Here is a 16,638-nt window from a genome sequence, read left to right as displayed (position 1 = left end):
CACCTGGCCTTAATTTACAAGCAAAAAGACTGAGTCACAGGCAAAAGCTCTCATGCCTGTAGATCAGCCACTACATAGTCTGGAGATTGTCTCAGCAAGCTTTTGACAGACGCATGATAGAAAATAACACATAATGGACTCCATGGCCAATGCCTGGACGTGGCATGACTGCTCGAACCTCTCTATTTTTTTTATTTTTATTTATTTATTTATTTTTTTAATGTGAGGAATCTAAGCCTTGAAGAGGGAGGTGGGTTGTTTGAGGAAGGAGGAATTCTTTGCTCCCTTCCTGCCAGCAGAAAGCCATCTGTGATAGGGAATGGATGAAGCGTAAAGTCACAGAAATGCAGTTGGAAATGGAAACGAATGAGAGAATGGGGACATCATAAATGTCCTTTCCTGGCTGAGTGTCCTGGATTTCTAGACGTTTCTTCCAAAGCTTCTTCCTACCACATCCCCATTCCTATTCTTTATACTATTCAAATCCTGGCCCCACTCAGGTGTCAGAGCATGTCCATCCCCATTCACTACCTGATGCCTCAGGCCAACATAAAGGGGTGCAGGGGACCCCAAAGTCAGGCCATAATTCAACATTCTAAAATTGCTTGATGAACTGACTCAGATAGGCTAAGAGAAATCAGCCAGAGACAGGGAATAGTGACCGTACATCCTGACAGAGAGAAAAAATGAAATGAGGGGGTAAGCAATTGTGCGGTGTCTAGGGCCCTTGGTTTTTGGAGACAAGGTTTCTCTGTATAACAGTCCTGGTTGTCTTGGAACTTGCTTTGTAGACCAGGCTGGCCTCGAACTCACAGAGATCCGACTGCCTCTGCCTTCCAAGTTCTGGGATTAAAGGCATGAACCACCACAGCCTGGAAATTCATATTTTTAAGTGAGGAATCTAAGGCTTAAAGCAAGGTGCAGGATGTGTTGAGTGCATGGATATAAATCAAATCCCCACTTGGGAAGAAAAAAAGGAAAGAGAGAGGGGGGAGTGAATTTGTTCATAATAACAACTGTCATTAACCATCTACCACCTACTGTATGTCAGACACCATATTCTATTTCATATACATGATCTGACTTATTCATCACAAGAGCCCTATGATAATCACTATCATTGCCCTCAGTTTGAGATGTATAAACTGCATATAAGAAGACACTGAATAACTTGCTACAGGTTAGAAAGCTGAACAAAGAGGCCGGAGAGATGGTTCAGCAGGTGAGGGCATTTGAGTGTGAGGTCTGGGACCCTCATGGTAGAAGGCGAGGGATGACTCCAGCAAGCATTTCACAACCAATGATAAAACAAATAAATGTCGAACAAGCGGGGGGGGGGGGGACACTAAAATCAGCGCCACAATTCTAACTTAGAGTTGTCTGATTGCTGAGAGTGTATCCATTTCACCAGCTGCTCTGCTGCGCTCATCAACCCACCTCTCAGCCCAGTTAGGCAGTGACTGTGGTCAGCACGCCCCAGGACTCCCGCAGGGAAACTGATGGTGGCATCGTCTGCACGGGCAGAGGGGAAGCTGCTGCCTTCTCATCACCGGCTCGGATGCTGTTAAACTGAAGCTAGAAGCCCAAATCAAAGAGAGGGCTGCACAGTGGTCAGCCATAGCAGTTCTAGCCGGGTGACCTTGGGCTGTTACACACATCTGTGAGCTCTAATCCTGTCAAATGGGAGTGATGTTTCTAGCATGTCTGATGTTGGAGGATCAATAAGAGAACACAAGCCAAGCATTGAGCACATGGATGTGTATCTCTACTCAAATTTCCTCTGCCCCTGCCTCAGAGGTTCCAATTCCAATCTTGATATTGCTGTCTTGGTCTCAAGTGCTGAGATTATAGGTATGAACCACCATGTCTGGCTTTACATAACCTTTTGTTTGTTTGTTTGTTTAGTTGGTTGTTTTTATAGTGCAGGGCCTTGTACGTGCTAGGCATGTGTTCGTCCAATGAGCTACATCCCCAACCCTGAGTCTAGGCCTTCTTTGTTTTGTTTTGTTTTGTTTTGTTTTTCAAGACAGGGTTTTTCTGTGTAGCCCTGGCTGTCTTGGAACTCTCTCTGTAGACCAGGCTGGCCTTGAACTCAGATCCACCTGCCTCTGCCTCCCAAGTGTTGGGACTAAAGGTGTGTGCCACCACTTCTGGCTGGGCCTTTTCATCTTCAGTATAGTCCCTGGTGATTCTGATGCACAGTCAGGTCTAAGGGAACCCATCTGCAAGATATATGTACCAGGCACAGAGGGGAAGGGATCATGAGTGGTCCCTCTCCAAGAGCACCCCTCACACCACCCCACTCCAGTTTCTGTGGCTCCTTTTCTCCCACCTCCTCCACACTGGCAGGCAAGGGTACTCAAATCAAGAACTCAGTGCTTTAGCAGTGAGTCAGCAGCACTCAGAGTCCCAAGGAGCCTGCCTTTCTAGCTGCCTGGGAACCTAGCCTGGGCTGGGAAACAGGATGCCATGGGTTCTGCTCTAGATTAGTTCCCTATTGACTCATTAGTAGCAAAAGACCGGTCAGTCCCCAAGCCTCAGTTTGCTCCTGCTCAATAGAGAGTTCAGACTTGCCCATCGGACTCTGGCCCTTGACCACCAAAGCAGGGAGAGGGACCTGCAGGAGGCAAAAAGAACATGGAACATTCTTACATAACTCTGCCTTTTCATTCCCATCTCATTGGATTCTCACAATGATGGGGAATAAAACTCACCATCTACCCTGACATCTTCGTGTCCTCCGTTCTCTGCCCTAGCCTTTGTCCCTCTGGGATTTCACATCACTACCTTTCTGGTCTGCGTGCTCCTCTCTGAATGCTTCAAGCTTGTTTCTACATCCTGTTCTTTGCACTATTGATGAGACTTGGAATGTTCGGTCAACAATAATCACGTCTGTTTTCTTCTTCTCACCCAAGGCCTCAGTTTACCCGTCGCCTTTTCAGATAAGGCTTTGTTAATCCATCATCAAACCTAAGGTGTGAGTGCAGGCACCAGAACACATCCTCTTCCAGCACATCATTTGAACTTCCATCTTAGCATCTCCCTGGCATCTGAAAAGTGTTTCGTGAATGCTTATGGAATAAGCCAGCTAATGAGGCTACCCCAGGACGAGTTATGATTGAGATGTTTTGGTTTTGAGACTAATCCTCATGTAGTCCAGATTGGACTAAAATTCAATGTATAGAGGAGGATGACCTTGAACTCCTGATCCTCTTCCCTCCATCTTACAGGAGCCCAGATCACAGGTGTGTGTCACCGTGCCCAGGGCTTTGCTTTTGGTGGTGGTGGTAGCAGTTTTTCTTTTTTGCCACTTTTAAGGAGCTGAAGATCAAACCCAGGGCTTTGCACATGCTAGCAAAGTCTCTGCCACTGAGTTGCATTCCCATCCTGTAATTTTGTTTTATTTTGCTCAGTGTTTTGGTCCCAGGCTATCTGCAGTTCTGGGAAGGGAAGTGACTATCCCAAGTCCAGTTCAGGTTTTTCGTCTTCTTTTCTCCAGGCCCTTCCTCGTAAAACCTGACACACAGACCTGGATAGGGTGAGGCTCCTGAGTGTGATGAAAGCCTGGAGTTGCCCCAACGAAGCTGAGCTGACGTGGGGGTGAGGCGGAAGGACCTATCGGAGGAAGGAAGAAGCAGGCTAGGACAGGAGAGCAGGGTGTGAATGGTGGGAGGGGGAAAGGGGAGTGATTTGGTCATGTGTCAGGAAGTATCTCCCTCCACCCTTCCCTGGGGAGAACCCTGACCCCTAGATGGCTTGGTTTTAAGGTGATCAAACACCTGCTGGTGCAGATGAAGGTGTGGCTGGGGTGGTGGCCATCTGCTGAGGTCCTAGGCCCGATACTGCGTACCCAGACGAACACCAAGGTGGCTTTGGGCCAAATAGGTGACAAGTTAGCTTCCGTCTGAAACCCATTTGTCTGCACATGGATCCTGACACCTGGCCAGACTGGGTGTCCGGGGAAGGGAGGGAAAAGGGTCCTAAGGAAAAGGAGAAATCAAGGTTGAATGTCCGGTGATAACAACAACAGAAATAATAGGTCACATTTATCAAGAGCTTATACCCATCACTATACTTTTTGCTTTATATTTGTCCCCTCACTCGATCCTCAGAAAGCTCGCTACAAAGTAGACATTGTTGATATTACTACTGTTATTCCCACTCAGGATATGTAGAAACTGAGGCTCAGTAAATCAATTATCTTAGGGTCTAGAGACATGGCCAGCAGTTAAGAACACTGGCTGTTCCTCCAGAGAACCCAGGTTTGATTCCCTGTGTCCACCCAGGGGTTCACAACCATCTGTAACTCTAGTCCTGGGGAATCTGATGCCCTCGTCTGACCTCTGTGGGGATCAGGCAGGCGTGTTGTACACAGACATATATGCAGGCAAACACCCATACACATAAAATAAAACAAATTAGCCTCCTTCCAAAAATATAAAATCAGTTATCTTGTCCACGGTCACACAGTAGGTAGCAATCTAAGTCTGTAGACACGGTAGTGCACTGTGGAAATCTAGGCCTGGGAATGTATGGAGAAAAATTAAGAGGGGGCGAGCCAGATTGACCCCCGCGATGTGGGGGTGGGGTAGGGAGAAAGAGTGGGATAGACAGTGTATAAATAGTAGGCCTGTTTTTATCCCTACACATGGCTGAATCAGGCAAGTGCTCTGTCTGGCACAACTGAGGACTCTGAATGCCAACCCAGCCCTGTGTCAAACTCCCTACCCAGCACGTCCCTGGGAGCCGAAATACTTACTGAGGGAGTCATTATTTGAGTCAGGACATTGACTCCAGACGACCCCTTCCCCGTAAAAATACACCAGTTGGAAGAGAAACATCAGTCTGGCACGGGTCGCACATACTCATCTAGGTTAGCTGGTTGGGTCCTTTGAGAGGAAAGCTCATGTTTGAGCGGGTGGTCTTAATACCCAAGGAAGAGTATGAGGCTTGTCCCATAATCTGTGTCTCTCTGACTGCAAACGCCTGGGAATTATGTTGCATAGCTCAGAAATCCTAAAGTAGACTATGTCCCCTGGGGGAAAGCAGTGGAAGCCACTCCTAACTTCCTTTGCTGTTGCTGGATTGGCATCAACAGACTGCAACTTCAGGTCTGGTCACTCTGCCCTCCGGAGACTAGCTGGCATTCGTGTATCTAATTTCTAAACGATAAACGAAATAGTATTTACTGCTTGCTGTGTCGGTAGGCTTCTGAGTGCAGATACCTAGTGTGGAACGGGACTTGTCAAAGATGCAGGGACGCAGGCCTGGAACAGCTCTCAGCTCAGCTTTCACTAGGCTGCCGCGGGACCGGCGTTGGAGGAAAGGTAGGATCCGGTCTTCACCACCTGCTGGTCATTCGCCCTACACCCACACTCCGGCCACGGTTGCTCTGGCCTGGTCCCAAAAATGTGAGCGCCTCCGGGTCCTCCCTCCGCGACCGACTGCCTAGTCCGGGGCAGCGCTGCCGGCGCCTCCCCGGGCTGGCTTCCCGGCGCGGGAGGGGGAGGGGAGGGGGCGGCGCCGGGCGGGGCGGGGCTCCCACTCTTTTTCCAGGAGCCTTATTCCCGGCCGCGCGCTGCGAGCGCTCAGTCGGCCCTGGGAGCTGCATGCCACATGCTACTGGTCGGCCTGACGGACGTGCAGGGGCTGGGCGGACGCACTGACCGACTCCCAACAGACAGGCGTACCGCGGCCGCAGAGCTCCTCGGCGGGATCGCACCCAGAAACGGGCAGCAGACCTTGCCTGGTGGAATCTCGCTGCCCACCGCCGCCTGGCCCCGGTGCAGCGGTCCAGCGGCCGCTGCATTCAAAGTGATCACTGCCTCGCCGTCTCCGCCAGGCTCAGGACCATGAAGCTGCTGCCGTCGGTGGTGCTGAAGCTCTTTCTGGCCGCAGGTAAGAGGGCAGCTGATGTCTCCGAGGTCGGGGGTGGGGTGGGGGCGCCGTGCAGGGGACACGTGGGAAGGTCGATGCAGTGCCTCCCCCCCACCCCACCCCCGAGCGGGCCACTTGGTGGGGCCAGTGCGCCCTAGAGGGCGGGCGTGGACCCCGATGGCGTGGTGGCGTGGGGTCTAGGCGATGGGTCTGATGTGGCCTCCTCTCTTGCCCAGTGTTGTCCGCGTTGGTGACCGGTGAGAGTCTGGAGCGCCTTCGGAGAGGTCTGGCAGCAGCAACCAGAAACCCAGACTCTCCCACTGGATCCACAAACCAGCTGCTACCCACGGGAGATGGTCGTACTCAGGAAGTCCAGGACTTGGAAGAGACAGATCCTAACCTTTTCAGAGGTGGGTAAGGGGGCCGGCCTAACCTTAGATGCTGTTCGGGAGCTGAAGAATACACAGGCCTGAGATTTATGCTATTGCCCCCACCCCATCCCCTGAGGGAATGTTTATGGAAGACTTCAAGGAAAAGCTGATGGCCTGATTGTAGTTGGGGGGTTCTGCAAATAATGCTACCATTCTTATCTTTGGTCTCACCTGGTGTGGGTTCTTCTGTATACTTTGGAGCAAAATGAAAGAGGCAGATTGTCCTCTAAGGTAGGCTAGATGATAGGAAAGTATGGCTGAGATGCTTTCTCTAGAGTTGTTTCTTTTTTGAGGGGGAAGGGGTTAAGGGTTTCTCTGTGTAGCCCTGGCTGCCCTGGAACTCCCTCTGTAGACCAGGCTGACCTCAGACTCACAGAGATCTGCCTGCCTCTGCCTCTCGGGTGCTGGGATTAAGGACGTGCTACCACTGCCAGGTGCTTTCTCTAGAGTATCTGTGCATAGGGCCGGGGTTGGGGAGCTGCTGTTCTATCTCGTGTACGTGTGGTAATTATATATAAAGAGAGATGACAGATGGGAGCATCAAAAGTGCAGTGTTAGTCTCCTTCTGTCTCCAGGTTAGGGAGAGGGGGCGGTGAGGAACTCTTGGCTTTGGTAGATGAGGCTAGCACCCCTGCAGCTGGCAATGAGTGGTGAGTGCTGGGTCTCTAGGAGGCTGTTTTGAAATGCTGTGCATCTGAAACTTGTAGACTTCCTGCCCACTGGAATCTCTAAGGAGACTCCTAGAGGAAAGAGTTACGTGTGATCCTATAACCTGTATCTGTGGCTGAACGCAGGGACTGGGCAGAGTCCAGAACCTGATGATGGCCTCCCTGCCTCTAGCCACTTGCAGTGATTCTCAGAGGTGGAGCCAGCACTAAGCCCCATGTCCCCGGAATGACTATATTTGGTTGGAAGGAGGCACACCTGTTCAGCCCCACCTGCTGCTCAGCCTGCCTGCTCCCTCCTCACCCAAGGCTTTCCTGAGGTGCTTGCTCTGCTTTGCATAAGTCAAGAGTCTGCTCCAAAACTGAGGCTGGGGTCCCACACTTTTCCCTCTCTACAGTGGACCCTTGGGGTCACCCATGTCCTGAACAGTCTGGATTCTCCTGGCTCTCTCTTAGGCTGGGTAGGGCTGGGCTGGGAAGTGACTCACCCCCCACCCACATGGCTGCTCCTCATACCTCTGCCAACCTGACTCACTGCTCCCTCTCCTCAGCAGGAGCCTAACTTGTCAATCTTCTTATTCTCTCTCTCTCTGATCGCTTTGGTCCTCTCCTGCTTCCCCTGGCCACCTGCATCACCTTCTGAACTCTGAAGAAGCCAGGAACAGGACCAGAGACCACAGTTCTAATCCCAATCCTGCACTGTCCTGGGGCAGGTCCCTGCCTTTTGGGGATCCTGTGGTTTTCATCTTGAGAGTGCCTTGGCATTGTTGAAGTCTCATTTGTCTTGAGGATCCTATGTCCCTAGTCTAACCTATCATTTTCACCTTTCTGCCAGACACAGGCTGTAGCTATGGACAGTAAGCACCTTTTAAACTATTGCGTTCAGGGATGGGAGAGGCTGGCATCAGACTCCTGGGCTAACGGCCAGTCCCAGGTGGATGTGAAGTCGTTCTCCCCCCTTCTAGTATCTGCAGCCTGCAAAGAAGAGAGGAGATGTCATAGTCTAGTTCCTTCTGGATAGTTCCTTGTATGTATTGTAACCCCCTCCCTATCCCAGGTGTGAATAGGATGCTTGAGGATAAATCTAAACGGCTATTTGAGAACGTGCATACATTGTTAAAGGGCATGGGGTGGGGCAGACGTTTTGTGCAAAATCAAAAAAGTAAGGTCTTTAAAATCAGGGATAGCCCATTTGCTGTTTCAGAGCTAGGTTCTGCACCAAACATGTTCCCTGATACCAATGGGAACTCCAGAGGAGGTCCTAAAGCTATAGACACTCTTATTTTAGAAGCTTCCCACCCCAAAACAGCCAAGTTCCTTCTCCCAAAGCAATTTTTGTCTGTGACACTATCTTCCTGCAAGTGGGTCACTGAGAACGGTATCAGGAAATGAGGCTGACTGAAGGCTAAAATAGAATCATGTCGACGTGGGGGAGTCACAGATGGGGGTAGAAAGTGGGCAGAACTCGAGTGCAAGGCTGGTAGCTTTTCTCAGTGGGCTGTAGTTTCTCTGGCTTTCTTAGAATGAGGCTCTTCTTCCTTGGAACCCAACCAACTTCTATTTCCTCCTAAAGCTTCCTCTTTCTGGTAGTTCTTGAAGAGCTTTCCCAGGCCTCTGACTCCAGGTGGGGGTCAAAGAGTGTGTGCATCCTTATCTCAGCTGTGGGGTACCCACCTAGAATTCCATGTTTTAGACACTGGGGTGGATGGAACGGGGAGTTTGAGATCAGCCTGGCTTAGATCTGCAGATATTTTTCTCCAAAGGACAGAGTCTTAACTGGGTACCTTTTTCCTGCAGTTGCTTTCTCCACCAAACCACAAGCTCTAGCCACTCCAAGCAAAGAAAAGAATGGGAAAAAAAAGAAGAAAGGCAAGGGATTAGGAAAGAAGAGAGACCCGTGCCTTAGGAAGTATAAGGACTTCTGCATCCATGGGGAATGTAAATACCTGAAGGATCTCCGGGCTCCATCATGCAAGTAAGTGGTCCATCCCAGAAAGAATCCCATTATTACACTCTCAGCCACATGTTCTTTGTCACTGTTCCTTGAATTCATAATTTCACCCAGTTTCTTTTCAACCTCTGGGAGGAAGTTCAAAGGAAGGGACATATTTTTAGTCAGCGGAAGTCCCCCGCCACCACCACCAAAGAGGATGCAATTTCCTGTGGCATGGGTTTGTGACGCTCCTTAATCCTTCAGGACATTTCCTCCTGCATACCCATAAATGAGCATGTATGTAGGAGAGCTGACACTTGTGAAGGAGGTCTTTTATTCTGTCCTTGGACCCTTCTCTGGAAAGAAACGCTGATGGGAAACATGGCGGAGTGGGTTCCTGGGAGAGAGCAGCTGATAAAAGGTGCCTAAAGTCACATGCTGTGCAGGTGTGTGTACTCAAGTGTGTGCATGTGAGTGAGCAGACGTGGATTGATTCTAAGGCATAGAAGGGCTGTACAGAGAGGAACCATCATGTAGAATGAGTTGAAACTCCTCTTTACTTTTTCACCCAGGCAAGGGACAGAAGGACATGGGAGACATAGAGGATATTGACCTTGTATGGAATAGGGGGTTGGAGAACAATTTTCTTTGTGCAGGATTAACAGTGGAACCTAACTCAGCCCGCAGCATCACTATTCCCTGTCAGGAGTGTGGGTTTATTATCCTTTCATAGGCCAAACCCAGCAAGTGGCCACCGTGGCAACCCCTCAGAGATGACGGTGGACCCTTCAGAGATGATGGTGGTGATATGCTCACTGGCAGGTATAATGTAACCGCTATGCCTGAGGCCAACACCCCACATCAGGCTACAAACATCCGCTCTCTTCCCTGCCGAGAGAGACAGACTCTTAGAGCCCTATGACCCTTCCTAGGAGACCCTGGACAGTCCAGGATGCTATTGTGTGTACACTGCCTCCCATCCTGTCAAAAAATCTGTCTGTATGGCATCTCTTCCACCTGTGACTGACGTGGGTCTTTTGGCTTTTAAAAGCATCCTTGTCTTGTCTAATCATACACAGCAGATCTGTCCTGTATTTAGCAGTTGGCAGACAGACCCATTGCTTCCCACTGTCACAGTCAGTGTGTCCCTTCCTGTAACACCCTGGGCAGGAGCTTGGTGTATTGGAGAGACTTGTTTAAGAATGGAAGGATCTCTGTCTGCTCCTTCCCGGTGTCCTGGGACAGGACAGGAAATGTTTGTCTTCAATGTGTGAAATGGCATCATTAGCTCAGGGAGGAGAAAGTGACTCTGAGGGTAGTCAGGATGGACCAGAGCCAGGAGTCTGTCTAGCCACACTGGCTCAGGGTGTTTCGGCAAATGGAGGTGCAGCTCTTTCATTGATCAGCCGAGAAGCAGGACTCCCCTGACCTCCTAAACTCAGAGAACCCAAGAAGTGTGCGTGAGATACTATCACTATCTAGGAATAGTGATAATAAATGTATTGGTATTATTTCTTCGAGATCTTCATTGTTTACATTTAAATCAAGTTCAGCCCAGCAGGCATGATGATTATTTATTGGTGCGGTACACTGTCTGAAGGGATGAAAAGAAATGGTCTTTTGGGATTTCCAAAAGCCCTCTGCTGGGAGGGAACGCAGAACTTTCTCTCTCTACTTAAAAAAATGAGGAAACCACAGAGAGTGAGTAGGAAGTTATTTGCATGAGATCAACAGCTAAATAAATTCATGGGAAGAGGACAGGGTCTCACTCCTATCCCAGCATGCTTTTCATGCTCCCAGGCCACACTGGGTGTTGGCTTTCCTCCTCTATCCCTGTCCTTATAGAGTTGAGCAGGATTTTATGGAGGGCACCTGTTGTCCTGAACACTCGTTAGGATTTTACTGGTCTAAGAGCACAGCAAGTGACCAGAAGACTTTCTGTCACATTCCTAGGCACACTTCACAGTCCGGGTTCACTGACACAGAGGTCCTAGTTTGGGGCAATGTGACATCTGTGCACCTACATCTGTGTCCCTTTTTGTGGCTTCTCCTCTACTTTAGACCCAGAAACTGCCAGTTGAGGGTGTGTCCTGGCTGCTGTGGTGAACTTGAGGCTAGCTGGCTTCCTAAATCAGCCTTTGACAGCCACCACAAACAGGAAAATCCTTGTGTCACCCGCCAAAAGTTTCCCTCAAAGAGCAGTCTTCTTGGGCTTCTGACTGGCTGCTGACCCAGAAATTGGCTGCAAAGTTTCCTGTGGCTAGAGGAAACCTAGGGGTAGTTGGATTGGGAAGGACTGAACTAGAAGAGAGACAGGCCTGGAACCTCACTGTCCACACTGCTCACATGCAGAGGCTCTCTTCTCTTGACCCCATCTGGCTTGAGCATCTCATTCCTTGAGATACAGGCTTTACCCTCGGGTTTGATTGTATAATAACTCACAGAAGTGTGGCCGGGCTTTTGGTGATGCTCCACTGCGGTAGGGCTTTTATTACCTCTGATCACCTGGCTAGAAATAACAGAACCGGTCTGGAACTCATTTAGACTGATCTCCTCTATCAAAAGATGCTTCCTCCAACCTCTGGAGTAGATATGGAAATATATGAGCTCGTGTAGACAATATCTCTGGACTCTAGAAGGAATTCCTGCTGTCTTGCGAGTTCTGAAGTGGGTCACAGACAAGGGGAGGAGAAACGTGTCCTAGTTTGATGGACGTGTGTGTCGGCTTGGGGCAAGACACAGGATCTTGCCCTGCATCCGGGGATGTGTGGAATGTACTCAGCCCCCCTCCTTCCCTAGGGAAGCCAGGCTTTGAAGGGAGGGAGAAGCGGGTAATATTAGCACATTTACATTATTATCCTTTTGACTCAGGACAAAGGTGTTAGAGGGATTATGTAACTGAATTGCAGGACTCTGAGGCCAAGTTTTATTTCTATCATCTGAGTAACTACCTGTACGGTTTCAATGATGATGGTTTGGAAGTGCAGAGCAGATCCAGCTTCTGCTTCCCTCCCCTGGAAGAGTATAGTTGCTGAACTCATCCAGACTGCTGGTTAAATCCAGCCTCTGCTACTCACTAACTCTGTAGCTTTGGCATGTTAGTTAGCAGAGGTTAAGCCTTGGTTTCGACAGCTTCAACATGGGGATGATAACTTCTACTTCACAGGTGGTTTGACCTTAAATGTTCAGTGAATCAAAGGCCCTGAGTTCAGGCCCCAGCACCAAAGATCGAGTAAAATAATCCTTGCGAAGCAGTTAGTGCAGAATGCTTGGTCATGGTAGGCCTTTATTGCTTGCTATTTATAATTCAAGCTGTGTATAATAGACAAGAACAACAATATGGCCAGAGAGCAGACCAGACCGCTCAGGGCCTACCAGATAGGTTTTCTTCCGTTACCCTCATTGCTCGGAGTGGACAGAAGTGCAGTGGCTTCTGATCTTGGCCTTGCTGCTTCCTAGTTATGAGACTTGACCGATTACTTAATCGCTTTGACCCCTTATCTCTATGCACACATGATTTTCCAGGGATACTCCCAGGAGCTTCCTTTGGGTCCTGGCAGGGTAGGGATATATTTTTCCCTGACTCTGACTCAAGAGTTAGACATGCTGAAGAGGCTAGGTAAGGTAGCTATTCTGTCCTTTGTGGACCTGACCTGTCTTTATGCTGCTCCATACCCAGGAATAGGTACAGGTAGCCCTAAACAGGGACAGGGCTGCAGTGCTACCCAGCCCTGCCCCTCTGCCACTGCCAGAGCGGACATCTCTGCTCCTTGCAGCCTCCCAGGCCCCTGCCATCGGGAAGGAGGAATACATCCAGGCTCTGAGGCTCCAGGTGCACAACCTCCTCCAAAGAAGATGGGGTTCAGAGTAGAGGGCCGCTGGGTTCTTGGTGCCTCCTTCAGCAGCTACTGACCTAACATCCCCAAGCTGGCAAGCCTACCCCCTGCCCCAGCTTGTGGATGAGCAGTGGTGGAGTGTGAGTGGACCAAGTTAGAGTCCACACCCATGCTGCTGCCCTGCTGCATGACCTTGGGAGGCCCTGGCACCTTTCTGTAGCATGGGGCTCCCACCTACATCAAAGGAAGGGATGTGAATGTGTTTCTTCAGCAGTCTTCCTAAGAGCTTCAAGGAAATGCTTTGTGTTCGAAGAGGCAGTTGTCACGTGATTTGTTTCTTGAGGGAGAAGAGCCAAGGGATTGTTTCTAACATTCTTTCATGCTCTGATGGGGTGGCTGGGCAGGAAGATGTTATCTCGGTTTGTTTGTTTTGTCCTGTGCTGAAGGAGGCCTGAGAGCCCAGCATTTGGAGGCCAAAAGCTGAAGTTTAGCTCCCAGGTTGGGAGCTAGGAGTTAAGTGAAGGAAATGAGAAAAATGACTCCTGGCACAGGGACAGGGCCTATTAATAGGCTGAGCAGCAGTGGGGAGGGACCGCATGCTGGATGCATTGATGGGCAAGGCTGGGTTTATTTCTGGGTCAGAATGTAGAAGGGCCTCTCTAGAGGGAGTGATACTGAATCCCCCTCAGCTCCATCCATCAGCCTGATGCTCAAGTCCTCTTTGGTGGCTGAAGCAAAACACCTTAGCACAGATGTAATAGATTAGACCCATGTGGAGTACATCTAAACTGAGACCTTCAACTCCTCCTCGCTTTTTCCCTGCCTGAAGCAGACTCTGGGGTAGGGGTGAAGAGCGGGAGAGAGGGTGCTTACACCATTAACTCTATCTTCTTCTGGTTATTCTAGCTGCCACCCAGGTTACCATGGAGAGAGGTGTCATGGGCTGACCCTACCAGTGGAGAATCCCTTATATACGTATGACCACACTACCGTCTTGGCTGTGGTGGCTGTGGTATTGTCATCTGTCTGTCTACTTGTCATAGTGGGACTTCTCATGTTTAGGTGAGTGTTTGGAGCCTTTGAAGGCTGGTTCTGCAAATTGCTCACTTCTTTCTCCTCCTAGGACTTAGGACTAGAGCCTTTTCTCATACCCCTGGGCTTGTTACTGTATATTTTCAAAAAACTATTTTGTCTGACACAGCATGAAGCCAGTGTGTAGAGCCCAGAGTACCTATTGCCAGGCCATTCAGGTTCTGTTCCTCTGTTTCTCATGGGGTTCACTTCCTACCCTTGTGGCCTGTTGACTCACCCATGGAGACACCTCTTAAACATTTCTCTCCTGGCATTGGTGTGTAGTTTGGTAGTAAATGCATGGATAATATTATTGATGATAATCTTTCAGGGATTGTATTCTATAAGGATGTTTTGAGGACCAAATAACATCAAAATAAATAAAGTCAGGCAAGATGGGTGTGTACCTGCTATGAGGCCAGCCTGGGCTACATAGAAAATGCTAGACCAGTCTAGGTTATGAGGTGCAGTGTCTAAAAACATGCATATATATACAGACATAAATCTCTAAATACTCTGCTGGTAGAGACAGGAATCCCTTTGGGGAAGCTGGATTCGGGCCAAAGACTAGTGAGTTGCCATACCCTCTGGGCTTTTCCAAGAACCAGTCATGGGAGTTCCAAGGACTGGCTGTGGGACCTGCACTTTGTCATCCCTTCACAACCCTTTGTCTTCCTCAGGTACCACAGGCGAGGAGGTTATGATGTGGAAAATGAAGAGAAAGTGAAGTTGGGCATGACTAATTCCCACTGAGAAGGACCTGTGCTCAAGGTAATGGTCCATCCTTTGCCCTGGGCAGCAGAGAGAGGCCGAGGCATGGTGGGTCGTGGGTGGGTTTCAGTGAGTGCTGAATTCCTTTACCAGGGGTTGCAGGGGTCAGGTTACTACTGTGGAGTCGGTTCCCATGCAGAATTGTCTTCAGAGTCTTGGTGAGGCATCTCCAGTTAGATTTCAAGGTTGCAGTACCCTTAGCCCCCCTTCCGAATGTTCCTTGCCTTTCCTAAGATTGGACCCAGCTTTCATTGCCTCCCTCTTGTGCTCCAGGAACCTTCAGAGGATGGCTACCTCTGAGACCGTGGTTCATTACAAGTTCTACAGAGGGGAAAGACTTCGCAAGCAGCCATGAAGACTTCTTCATTCCCAGTTGCTACCCTGACTGGGCCTCCCGTAATTGCTCTGCAAAAGTATCAGAGCCTCTAAGTGCCAAACAGACATGCCCACTGGGATCCAGATCGCAACACAGTGGAAGCAGGAGAGCCCTCCAGGCCTTTCTGGTTCCCCTCCACCGAGCCTACCGGTTTGTTTAAACACTTAGCTTCTGGATTAAAGTGCCAGCTAGATCCCATATGCTCCAGGACTTTTGGCTGAAAAAAAAAAAAAGGGAGGAAGGAAGAATGATTTATAGATTGGAAGAAAGCAACAGAGTTGAGAAGCTGTGTGTTCAAGGAGCCACAAGGGATCTGCTGTTTGGACCCTCCAGCACGCTGGATTTGATGAGCTAACTGTGAAATACCACAAGCCCAAGAACTCTGAATTTTGGGACTTCTACCCACAGAGGAAAAAATAACAACTATTTTTTTTTTTTGTTATTTGTTTGTAAAATGCCTCTTAAATTATATATTTATTTTATTCTATGTATGTTAATTTATTTAGTTTTTAACAATCTAACAATAATATTTCAAGTGCCTAGACTGTTACTTTGGCAATATCCTGGCCCACCTCTTTGCAGCTCTACCCTCTGGCTCAGTGCCACACTCCCACGTGCTCTGTAGCCCGTCTGTGGTAATTTATTGTCTGTCTACATTTCAGAAGACACCCCAGAAGCAGAGTACCCGGGGGAGTTGCGTGTGGTCAGAGTATAGGGATTGATTTGGGCAGAGCCACTCTGTGAGTTGGACTGCAGTCTTGCCTAGGTGATTTTTGTCTACTGTCTGTGTTTTGAAAGCCCAAGGTGCTGATGTCAATGTGTAATAGATATTGGTGTTTACCTGTGTCCTCTCCCTGCCAAATCTCAGAAGACGTTGGGCGTCCATGCCTGCAGTTGCCCGGCCCCTTTTCTGCCATCAGCCTTTCCCAGTCTCCCTGTGCCAAGACATTTCCCTTACTCCTGCCGTTCTTGTGGTGCTACTCCGTGCAGAGGTTGGTAGAGCAGAGGACAGTTTGGAGAAGGTATTAGTAACGAGAAAGGCTGAGGAGGAGCAGGGAACGTTGGAGTTGACTATCCTTGGCAATTGATTACCTATCAATTGCTACAGAGAAGGTTGGTGGTAGGGAAGGTTTGGGGTAGGAAAACTATACTGTCTCACCAAAACGTAATGCTGTTATGGTCCCATGGAAGTTTCTGGTGCCATTTATGAACTGTTACAACCTATATTTCCAAAACCTGGTTCATATTTATACTTTGTGATCCAAATAAAGATAACACTTACTCCATGGTCTGCTTAGTTTTGTTTGTTTGTTTGTTGTTGTTGTTGTTGTTTTGAACAGGGTATCACCATGGAGCCCTGGCTGTCTACCCTGGGACTCTATGTAGACCAGGCTGACCTTGAACTCAGATCTGTCTGTCTTTGCCTCCTGAGTGCTAGGGGTAAAGGCTTGCACCACCACACCTGGCTTGTTGGTTTTATTTTTCTGTGTGTGAAGGTTAGAGGTTGACTTTGGGTATCTTTCATGACTGTTCTCCTTTATTATTTATTAATTCCTCCTCATCCCCCTTTTTTTTTCCAGACAAAGCCTCACTACATAGCCCTAGCCGGCTTAGAACTCAGAAATCTACCTGTCTCTGCCTCCTTAGTGATGAGATTAAAGGCATGTAAGCCTTTAAT

General features: G+C 49.1%; 1 protein-coding gene across 6 annotated transcripts in view; it reads left to right on the top strand.

Annotated features, from left to right (window-relative positions):
- The window catches only part of Hbegf (heparin binding EGF like growth factor), a 114,302-nt gene extending 98,056 nt beyond the window's left edge, over positions 1-16,246 (top strand). For 3 of the 6 annotated variants that reach the window (XM_059246557.1, XM_059246554.1, XM_059246556.1), the window contains 6 exons: positions 5,208-5,898; positions 6,114-6,287; positions 8,771-8,948; positions 13,649-13,804; positions 14,494-14,584; positions 14,858-16,246. In XM_059246557.1, the coding sequence (XP_059102540.1) occupies positions 5,853-5,898; positions 6,114-6,287; positions 8,771-8,948; positions 13,649-13,804; positions 14,494-14,566 (627 nt within the window). In that variant the 5' untranslated portion in view covers positions 5,208-5,852 and the 3' untranslated portion in view covers positions 14,567-14,584; positions 14,858-16,246. Of the gene's footprint in view, positions 1-3,499; positions 3,658-5,207; positions 5,899-6,113; positions 6,288-8,770; positions 8,949-13,648; positions 13,805-14,493; positions 14,585-14,857 lie in introns of all 6 variants that reach the window. The other 3 variants (XM_059246552.1, XM_059246558.1, XM_059246553.1) reach the window with 3 other exon arrangements.
- Positions 16,247-16,638: the final 392 nt, after the last annotated feature.

The sequence above is a fragment of the Peromyscus eremicus genome, chromosome 19 (genome assembly GCF_949786415.1).
Source record: "Peromyscus eremicus chromosome 19, PerEre_H2_v1, whole genome shotgun sequence".
NCBI lineage: Eukaryota > Metazoa > Chordata > Mammalia > Rodentia > Cricetidae > Peromyscus > Peromyscus eremicus.
The sequence above is the reverse complement of the archived record's forward strand: the minus strand, read 5'-3'. Positions and strand labels throughout refer to the sequence as shown.